At 46.1% G+C, this 11513-nt stretch overlaps 1 protein-coding gene across 1 annotated transcript; it reads left to right on the top strand.

The window, feature by feature from the left end:
• Positions 1 to 4651: 4651 nt before the first annotated feature.
• LOC120671441 (zinc finger protein CONSTANS-LIKE 5-like) lies at positions 4652 to 6462 on the top strand. Its single transcript, XM_039951769.1, has 3 exons — positions 4652 to 5456; positions 5553 to 5681; positions 5772 to 6462. Exons 1-3 carry the CDS (start codon positions 4809 to 4811, stop codon positions 6081 to 6083), a joined length of 1089 nt encoding a protein of 362 aa, XP_039807703.1. The 5' UTR covers positions 4652 to 4808; the 3' UTR covers positions 6084 to 6462.
• The last annotated feature ends 5051 nt before the right edge of the window (positions 6463 to 11513 follow it).

Genomic DNA, 11513 nt, shown 5'->3' with positions numbered 1-11513 from the left:
ATGAGATTTCGCATCAATGGCGGAGCCCGGATCTTCCAAGTCCTGAATGCGGCGGTCACGTGAAGAAAGCTTAACAGCACGGGGAGGCGGGCCCGCCCGAGATGTTGGCGGCAACCAATCGCCTTCCCGTCGAGTTGGGTGTAGGCCCAGGACCGGAGGACCCCACAGCCCCAAGTCCCCAATCCGGTGCGCATGAAGCAAAGATTACACCACTTTGTGGCCATCCCCCACTTTTGAGTCTTTGAGAGTCATCCCAGTTTGGACCTGTATGTGCCATTGGAACCAGGGAAACGGCAAGAGATGCTTCTAGCAATGAAGTTACTTGATAATTGGGTGTTCAAATACAACACATGGATCCTAAAATATGAGTGCGCTAGACATTTCTGCGATCTGCTACGAAACTATGTAGTTTCAAATAGAAAAGATTCATATTATGAAAAGTACTCTGACCCAATATACGCAATATCATCATACAATTTCCGCATGGAAATTAGTTATCATACAAAATGGTTAGACAATAGCTAATGGCCCAAAATTGCCTTTTGCGCCATCCTAATTAAAGGACTTCCACACGAAATTTAATGCCCATCAAACACATAACCCTCTTTTGGGAACGTCGCTCCAACCAATTGCGAGATGCAAACTAGGATGGCCAAGACGTAGACCACGACCAAATTAACTCTGGCCAGGACACGGGGACGTGCGCAACCAAGCGCCATGCCATCTTGAAAGGACAATGTCCCGTGGCGTTGACCCCTTGGGTCAGGCAACACACGGTCACATGGGGCGCCACCGCACGGGATCGCCAGCTTTACGAGATGACGGCATCCGGTTCGTCACCCGGCACCCGCGCCCAATGACGCTTCTGCCCCCGGGGGTGTGTCGCGGGTCCACGAGTCGACGTCGGGCGTATGGGTCAAGATTCCCCCCGGGCCGGACTGTGTGACTCAACGCGGCCGAGTCGCCCGTTCCTGCCACGGAATTACCAAACTGCCCATGTTTATCTTGTCGCGGCAACTACGAAATTGCAGTTTTCAAACCTGAAAGGGAAGCTTTGTCCGTTACAAAGATAATATTGTTTCTCCAAGGAACTTGGATTGTGGAACCATTGACTTTTCGTCCAAGCATTTTTCAAATATGATTGACGTGATGAGGTGTTATTTAGCGTAGGATTTTAAGGAGAAAAGGGGCATTTGGGATTCCAGAAGAAGGATTTTTTCTGAGCTATTTTACAATAATTGTAAAGTACCAATATATACTTTCAGGTACTTTTACCTTGAGCTTTTTTCTAGCCGTTGATCTATGAAAAATATTTATAAAAATTAAATTTAATTAGTATTCGATCCCACTTTTTGGTGTTTGGTCCCACATTTTCGAAGTACCACATACTTTATCCTACGTACTTCTAGGCACTTCCTATATTCACCACGGTAGGATTTTATCAGACGGGCGGCTCCTATTTTTTCAATCATTGTAAAATTTCTCATTTGGTTTTCCTCTGGAAATACAATGCATGGGTAGATACACTAACCAATTAAACTATGCTCAGTTTGTAATTAAACTTATTGTTTATAAATGACTTGAAAGTGTGTTTCATGATAACTATAAAACATCAATTTTATATACTTTTTCAAAACACAGTATTATATAATAGCTGAAGTTAAGAGTTTTACAAAAAAAAAAAGATAACACATAAAAAAATGCATAAATGACAAGTGTAAAGTAAGGCACATGCAATGCTGACTTCACCAGGTAGATATAACTAGATAGTGGTATTTCCAAAACGTGTGCTACAAGATTTTACCATCTTACAGTTTCGGATCAGATAGCGATCAATGGATGTGCTACGTATTGGTCAAAATCTACTCCGCCTGTTGGCAGCTCTGGAAATGCCATTTTACAAGATTTTACCATTATGACACCTTCATCCTCCTATGCTGTTGGCAGCTCTGGAAATGCCAGAACAGTATCGTCTTCCGGCAAAAAAAAAATAAAAACAAAAAAATTGATGGCACTAAGGCAAACCATGGAGGCCTGCAAGTATGAAGCCTCTTTGTGGAGATGCCATCTCCCTAGCTCGGATAGATCCCTGGCAGATCAATGGTGTTCTGTTTTTTCTTTGGCAATGTAAACCCTCTGACAAACCCACTGTAAAATGATAACGTCATTCAGGGTCTCAAGGACAGGACATAAACGTGACAACTGACAGAAGCTATACGAGCTATCATTTTATTCTCCTTTTGAGTGGATTACCAGCAGGTTACTAATGTTGAGGTTAAAAGCCAAGGAAAAATGATAAGAAATAACAAAAGATACCCATCGGGTATTTTATCACATGCCAAAGATCCAATCGTTGTGTTCGCTTGGCTGTGGCTGATGGCTGGTACTGATTTGTTATGAGAGAACAATACTGCTAACTGACTGGTAGCTGGTGGCTGGTGCTGATTTATTAGTATGAGAGAATAATATTGCTGGTTGGTTGGCTGACAAGCCAAGAGAACACAGCGAATATATATAGAGCAGACAACGACACACCCAATCTGCATGGTAGGCTAGCGGTTGAAAGAAAGAAAAAAATTTATCATATACTCTCACTAGGCATGTTTGCCACCGCAAACTATTGGAGGGTACTTTGGACATTTGCTCACCCAGCATATCTGTTTAGGTACGGTGGCAGAGAAAGGTGGGCTGATTGTGACCGGCAGCGAATCACCGGCTAATTATTGATACTCGGCAGCTAATTTTCTAACAGTGCAGTTTGACGGTGTCAGATCCGTAAAGTTAATATTTGTCCTTTTCAGCTTTGAGGAACTATAGAGGTCGCAGCTTGTGGCCCTAGACGGGCGGTTGCTTTCAAAATATCTTTAGTTAAGCTCTGAAGCTCCTACGTGCGTTCTATTCTATGATAAAGTTTGACTTAAAGGGACATCGTATAATCGTATAATAGGATCATCACTATAATGCCATGTATAAAATAGCCCGCTAATAGTCCGTTATAGTCGTCTATTAGTTTTTTAAGAGATCTACCACTACGCTATGCAATATTTGTCAGTTATGTCCGCTAAAGGGGTTTTTTACAGGATTTAGTGATAGTAAATGCCCACTACTTCCGCTAAAGATGTAGCCAAAAGAAATAAAGAATCAATATAACTAGGATGGACCATAGACAAAGCAGCACATGCACAGTTAGACAGTTAAGAGACATGTTGAGTCTATTTTAAAATGTTAGACCAATGATGCTTCTACTTTTGTATATATTATAGACGTATGGCTATGAAAAGTTTACTGAAATTGGTTGCATTACTGATGTTATTGGCCACATTATGCATATTTTTTTTTGCAAACCGCTAAATGGATAGCTCCGCTATAACTCTCTTCGTTTTTTGAAAGGACTTCCGCTAAACGTCATAGCCCGCGATTTTAAACATGGCTATAATGGCTAATGCAATGTATAGCAGGAGTAGGTTTCACACTACAACATTATTGGAATTTGGAGAACTGACATAAAGCTATGGGCCAGCTAGCTGTGTAGAAACCATGGCTCAAGATATGCAGCCTGTTTGGTTGGCTGATAAGTAGCCGGCGTAGCTACAGTGCCGACACATTATGCGTGTCCATGGGTAATCAAGGCTCTACAAGAAGATCTGCTATAGTAACCAATCACTACAGTAATCAGCCGCTACAGTACATACTCTCAACCGAACATGCTGATGGTGTGTCGAATAAAATATGTAAAGTAATTTCTACATGGTTTTAGCGTAGTCATGCTTATTATTAAAATGGATGCTTCTTTTGACAAAACAATCGAGATTAGACCGCAACATTGACACTTACTAATATATACATACATAATCCATAAATTCAAGATCGAGCTAGTGGCGTAGTACTTGCAAAGCTTGGATCCATATGGTCATATTGACTACTTTATCACTTGACATTTGGAGTCCAAATGCATCTCTGCCCAGATGGAAAAGCCACAGGTTCGTCGCTTCTTGACATTTGACGTTTGTAGATGCACGACCTTGTGCGGCATGGATTTTGGGGAGATGATCGTTGGGGTCACTCTCACTCTAACTGCATATCCTTGACAATTTACACGGTCCAAATTAAATTACAATCAGCACAATTCACCAGGATTAAATTAGCACATTGCACTGAGTCACGTGCGTGAAGTGACCCAAAGACATACAATTCAAAAACAAATAAATATTTTATACTATATATATATATATCAATAGTCAATAGTGCGTTAATTCTCTTTAAAAAAAACTGAGCTGGAAACTGTGCTCCTATTGACACTCCATTAGCACAGCACGAAACGTGAGGCCCAGAGGTCTGCCGTTATCCAGCCGGCGGCATCACCGTCCCGTCTGGGTAATTAGGCCCCCAACATCGATTCATCCCCGCGAAAGGCCAACACGGCCCGGCCCCGCCCAGCACACCCGACGCGACGCAGATATCTTCGCCGCTCGTGCGCGGGGCCCACCTCCCTCACATGCACAAGATCGACCCGCGGGCCCCACGGCCCACGCCGAAACCCCCCGAGAAATAATATTTAATCCGATTTCGCTTGGTTCCCAGCCACCCACGTGTTCCGCACCCGCCACGTCACCGCCCCCCACCTACTACTACATGTAGCGCTGCCTCCCTCCACTACGCCGCGCGCGCTCCCTCCCCTCCCCTCCTCCCACCAGCCCACCACCACCACAAGCACCGCGTCGTCCACACCACCTGCCATTGCCGCGCCGAGCTCAGCCTCTAGCTGCGCCAGGAGGGCGCCCGCCTCCCTCCCTGCCGACGCCGGTGTGATGGAGCTGCACAAGTACTGGGGCGTGGGGGGCCGCCGGTGCGGCGGCTGCGAGGCGGCCCCGGCGGCGGTGCACTGCCGCTCGTGCCCCGCCGGGGGCGCGTTCCTCTGCACGGCGTGCGACGCGCGCCCGGGGCACGCGCGGCTGGGCCACGAGCGCGTGTGGATGTGCGAGGTCTGCGAGCTGGCGCCCGCCGCCGTCACGTGCAAGGCCGACGCCGCCGTGCTCTGCGCCGCCTGCGACGCCGACATCCACGACGCCAACCCGCTGGCGCGCCGCCACGCGCGCGTCCCCGTCGCGCCCATCGGCTCGGAGGCCGCGGCCGCTGCCGTGGAGGCCATGCTGTTCGGGACCGGCGAGCCGGCCGCGTCCGAGGCCGAGGAGCCGCAGAACGCGGCGGCCGGGCACAACCACCAGCACGCGCTGAACCTCAACGTGGAGGCCAAGGACATGAAGCTGGACTACCTCTTCTCCGACCTGGACCCCTACCTCAGCGTCGATATCCCGCGCTTCCAGCACGCCGACAGCGTCGTCCCCAGCGGCGTCGGCGCCGGAGCAGCCGGCACCGTCGAGCTGGACTTCACGTGCGGCATCGGCGTCAAGCCCTCCTCATACAGCTCCTACACGGCAACATCCCTCGCCCACAGCGTAAGCAGCTTCATCTTCCCTTGCCCTGCCTTTCGATGCTAGCTATGGCGGACTACCCTCCTTGCTGATTAATCTTGCCGGTCGCTTGATTTGCAGGGCTCCTCTTCTGAGGTCGGCGTGGTGCCAGAGGCCTTCTGCGGCGGCGGCGGGAGCTTCGAGCTCGACTTCACAAGGCCCAAGCCTCAAGCCTACATGCCGTACACCGCGACTCCTCAGAGTCACAGCGTAGGATCCCAACCAAGCTCGATCCAACCTTTCGGACGCACACGTGTGGACGACACTGATCATGTAGAACTCGATTGGTTCCGTACGCAGGTGTCGTCGGTGGACGTGGAGGTGGTGCCGGAGCGGGGGGACATGATGGCGGCGGCGAGGCCGGTGCCGCTGGTGGGGGAGAGCCGGGAGGCGCGGCTGATGCGCTACCGGGAGAAGCGGAAGAACCGGCGGTTCGAGAAGACCATCCGGTACGCGTCCCGGAAGGCCTACGCCGAGACGCGGCCGCGGATCAAGGGCCGGTTCGCCAAGCGCGCCGACCACGACGCCGACGACGCCGAGGCCGAGGCCGCCGTGCCGTCGCCGGCGTCGTACGTGCTCGACTTCGGCTACGGCGTCGTGCCCAGCTTCTGAACGACGACGATCCACTGCTAGAAAATCTATCATTAGTGTCATTAGTGGGAACCCTCGGTTTCTACGGTTTCCAACCGGTACCGTTCCTCCAGTACTAAATGTGACTGAGTACCGGTCAGCTGGTCCGGTACTAAACAGTCCGTTTAGGTACTAAACTGCTGGCCACGCCAGCAGCTAGGCCGAGTAGTTTAGTACCGGTTGGTAATACCAACAGATACTAAACGATTTTTTTCTTTTTGATGCTTTATATTTGTTCTCTTTTTCTTTCAATTTCAATTAATTATATTAATAGTCGTACTCGCAGCGATTTGTGTATTTGTACTCGTACTCGTATTGTGTATTCGTACTCGTACTCATATCTAGAATTCGTATTTGTATATGGAGCAAAGCAAATAAAAAAAATTATATACATACATGGATAAAAGAAATGTTAGAAATTATATACATACATGGATAAAAGACAATAATATTTACAAGTATGAATTCTCATATGTTTTTTCCGACAAATTCTTCAATAATTCTAATCATCTGCATCGGCACCGGCATCCTTCTTGCGGCGTTTGTTGAGTTTATCAGCTCGAGCCACACTTATCCTTGGATCGGAATGAAATTCACCTTTTGGATTTATCACCTCATCCAATAGGAATCCATAGAGTGCTTCTTGAATTGCCCTGATTCTTTCCGGTTCGATGAGATTCTCTTTCAGTCTCCAAATCTGTCAACAACAAATAAACACCAATAGTTTAATTTAGTACCTGCATGGAATTAGATACAAGAAATTGTTACTAATGTTATACGTACTTCGAAGTTTTCTTGTGTCACCCTCTTTGTATCTCTGCAAAAAAGTGCATGTGCTCACATACGTAGTATCCGCAGAGGTTGGTTCCTTGTTTCTGTCTCAAACACTATATACATATATACATGTTATGAAATATTCATGTTGTTTGAATAAATGAAAGTAGATGTGCGATATTCGTACTGGCTTGTTATAGTTGAATTCAAGCTTAGTCGGTGTTGACGCGACTCCTAATTGTGTTTTGAGGAACCGAGACCATGCCCTTTGCATTATGTCTACGAGATTTTGATATAATTCTGGTGGCTTATTCAAGGAGTCCCACACAGTAACTCGGGACTGATCGATTTCGATCACAAGTAGGATCCAGTGGAACTGTTGATACATACATATGGATACAAGAAATGTTAGATATATACACTTATTGGCTAGTTGAAGTGACTCAAAAAGTGAAAGGACTCACTTGAAGTTGTACGGCAACAGAATGAATGTGCGATCGTGTTGCCCTTCCAAGGACATGACTAAATTATTCTTGGTCCGATTAGGATATTGGCGTACACACTCCTCATGTATAACATTCGGATCTATGAAGCCAACATTGTAAATCCCGCTCTTCCGGCATTCTTGCATTTTCATCCTGCACGATTACAAGTAAAAGGAGGGAATGAGAAATCTAAACGACTTAGTAGAGCTAGAGTATACAATTCAAAGAAAACACTTACATAGACCATACACTGACGAGGGACTTGTCTAGGGCGTCTTGATGGAATAGAAACAAAAAATGGTCAAAATCAATCCAAATGTCATCCATTCCCCGATAGAAATGGGTATGTTTAATTCGAGCAGCTAGCATTATATACCCCTTTGCACATGCTTTCAAGTACCACTGATGTAACTCACGCATTCTTGTTGGTAGGTGTAACACCCCGGGTGTTTAAAACACTAAACATAAAATATTAAACATAGCATCATGCATGATCATCAAGATTTAATTTGATAATGCATTTCTTGTATGTTTACAAATGCATGTGTATGTATGTGTATCTAGGTGTATGTGCAAGATATGTGTAGAATAGAGTGCTCATGTATTTTTCACCCTCACCATGAAATGACAAATAGAATGTAACGATATATATACCCTAGGTGATGTTTAAAATTTTTGCAAGAATAATCAAATTCAAATTTTAAAGTGGTCACATGAAATGATGAAATAATTCAAATCTTTACCAACATGCTTTAAAAATAATTTTCAAACCATAGCTCAACTAAACTTTTGCCCAAAACCAGAGTTGTATAGTTTCAAATGATGAACAACTTTCATGTTCAAAGTTTTTCAAGTTGCTACACAAAAATTGAAGAGAATTTCGAATTTGAACTCTAATAGGGCAATAATTCATATTCATTGAACATTTAAAATTTAATTCTTAAACTAGGCTTCAAACGAATTTTGGCCTGAAACGAAAGTTGTAGGAAATCGATTTTTGAACAACTTTCGTGTTCAAAATTTTTCGAGTTTCAATTGAAAATTTGGAGTTTAAGTCAAGTCAAGCAGTAGACTTTTCCACCCTTACTTTCTCTCTCTTCTCTCTCTCTCCCTCGCTCTCCTTTCCCCTCTCTGCGCGCGCAGAGCACGCACCGCTGCACGCCGTGCTCGCTGCGCCTGCTGCCGCTGCGCTGCTGCCTCACTGCGCCGCGCCATCACGACACCACTCGAGCACGCGCCGCGCCCTGGCCGTCGCTGACGCTCCACTCCGCCCGCGCACGCCACGCTCCGACGACCGCAACGCGACGCGCCCACGACGCCGCTGGCCATCAATGCCGATCCCAGCACCGCGCCCTCTACTTCACCTGGCCGCGCTGCAGAGCTCTGCCCTTCCTCATTTGCATCGCGGACCAGCGCCTCGCCCCGTCCCCGCTCCACTCTCACGCTCCCAGAACCGAGCCCCTCTTCCCTGCGCACAGAACACCGCCGTTGCCCCCCATTGGCACCGCCAGCCAAGGCTCGCCGTGGAGCCCTCCCTTCCTCCCCTTCACGACCCCGAACGACCCCGCCACTAGCTTCGCCTCAGCCGGTGGAGCTTCCCGACCACCCTGTGCCCCCTCCCCTCACCGGAACGCGAGCGCCACCAACGGTGCCCGCCATGGCCGCCGTCCCTCCCCGGTGAACCCCCATCTCCGGCCTTCCTCCGCCCCAACGGAGCCCGGGAACGGGACCCCCACCTCCCACTGGTGCTCGCCAACCCCTTACCCATCCCTCACGGCCGCCAGAGCACTGCCGCCGTTGGTCAGATGCGCCGCCGCCCGCTGCTCCTCGCCGGCGCGCCTGCTCCAGCCGCCCCAGCTCGCCCCGAGGCCGCTACGAGGTCCCTCTCGGTCTCCTCGTGCTGTTCCCCCTCTCCTCCCTCACCGCCGGCGAGCTCCTCGCCGGGAAACGGGCCGCGCCGCCTCCTCTGTTCCTGGGCCGGCCAGGGGCCTCCTGTAAAAAGAAACAAAAGAGTCAAGGGTCAAAGTGCAAAAAGTACATGAACCTTAGAAAGGAAATCAGTGAACTTAGAAATACATAAAAATTCTTAGAAAAATCGTAAAAATGCAAACTCAATTGATATGAGTTCATTGTTACTAGATCTACAACTTTCATTACAAGCACTTTCTCATTTGCTCACTGGTTATTGCTCTAGATTAAATACAAGTTAAATGGGTGTTTAATTAGATCTCTAGTTCTAGGTTCTTGCTGGTCCTCATATTTTACCAGTGGGTTAGTTTTGTAGAGTTAAGCTCCCTGTAAAATTTTCGGAACCAGTACTGCTTTCTAGCTATATATATTTTAATTAGCTCTTATTTTATGCCTAGTTTAATGGATCTAATTATATATCTGTGAGCACTATGATTCTGTACTTGAAATTTTTCCTGCATATATATTTTGATGCATGTAAGCTACAGAAAAAGTTTGGTGATTTTTTTTTTTTTTTTGGTTATAGTACTCTGGTCCAACTAAATTTTTGCTTGGACAATCACACAAAATAAGAATAAATAGTTTAAGCACTTAGAAAAATGTGGTTTTATTTCTGGAAACTGGATACAAGTATAATGGCTTACTAGTAAAGTTTGAGCTACTAGAACTCAATCTAGCTCTCTGGAGAAATTAGTTTTGTCTTATGCCTTAGTAATTTAATTAATTTTTCATGCCCAGTAGAAAACTCCTTTACGGATGAAATTTTTATTGTAGCCTAAGAACACTTTTCCACACCTCCAGTAAATTTTAGAGGTCAGTATGTGAGTATAACTCCCTGTATAATTTTGAGTTGGTTTAAAAGGATGCAGTTTATTTTATTTTTGATAATTAGTATACTGCACCAAATGGGTTGAAAATTTTGCAGTAGATCTAGGGTCAAGTAATTCACATCATGTTAAACTTTCATGACCAGAAAAAAATGCAGAAGTTAAGTTGCACTTTTGACCAAATCAATACAATAAAAGTAAATACTAACCTCTTTAATTAATCAAAGAGTTTTTAGACAACCGCTCACTTTATGAGTTAAATCAGTCTTAAATATACTCTATAAATGAGTACCCAATAAAGTAGTTATGAAAGTGTTTCATTCTCCAATCCGGGTTTTGTTGGACTACAACTTTATAGAAAAAAAAAATGAATAAATAAATAGTATCACCAAAGTAACTCATATGTATGCATTTCATATAGATTCGACTACTCTCCCTGACGGTGCGTACGAGCTGGTGCCCGAGTCCGAGAGTGAGCAGCGTGAAGCTCAAGTGAATCTAACTGAAGCCGCCGAAGACCCGAACCAAAGTTCGGAAGAGCCCAAGGCTAACTTTGCTTAGCAAGGCAAGCCCCGGAGCATGTCCTATCTACTGTAGATTTATGCAACTACTTATATTTCTATATACTTGTGCATTTACGTTTACAGGAGTTGATTGAAACCTTAGTTGCATGATCCTAGATACCTATGCTTGAACACTAGTTGGTGTAGGTCGCTAGTTGGCTAGGCTAATGGTTCGGTAGAAGTCGAGTGATTTCCTGTCACTCGCGAGAATTATAGGAATTGAATGTCCACTTCATACTGCAACTATAAGGCTCACGGGCGGGGTTGTGGTACTTGAGATACCCCGTCTGTTTAGTGAAAAATGGATAAGGCCGCAGTGTGTGGTAGTGGTGGTTAAGCTTTTGAACGTACTAACCACATGCCGAGAATATGGTAATCGGTAAGCTTAAGTACTGGATTGAACCGAGGCCGGAACATACTCCCCACCGTCTTGAACTTGTTCACATCTAGCTAATGGCGAGTACAGAGTCGTCGTGCTGCTGTACTTGAGGGCGGTGGGCCTGTTCCGTGAATCGGGAATTGAAGGGAACTGTTGCGTGGGTGACTCTGTTCCCATGCGTGTGTTTAGGTCTGCCTGGCCAGGTTAACAAATTCGATTCGAATCGTCCGCCTCTCACGGATTTTGGGACTGCTTAACCCTTTTGCCACATAGAGTAAGAAGTGAAAGATGATGATGATGATGAATATGGTTGTTTGGATGATGAAAGATAATTGTTTCCCACCATGTATGCTATTGGATAGATGATCACTTAGAATGGTTAATTGAACTAGAATTTTGAAGCTAAATTTTGAAAT

This window comes from Panicum virgatum, chromosome 4N (assembly GCF_016808335.1).
Source record: "Panicum virgatum strain AP13 chromosome 4N, P.virgatum_v5, whole genome shotgun sequence".
NCBI classification, from domain to species: Eukaryota; Viridiplantae; Streptophyta; class Magnoliopsida; order Poales; family Poaceae; genus Panicum; species Panicum virgatum.
The sequence above is the reverse complement of the archived record's forward strand: the minus strand, read 5'-3'. Positions and strand labels throughout refer to the sequence as shown.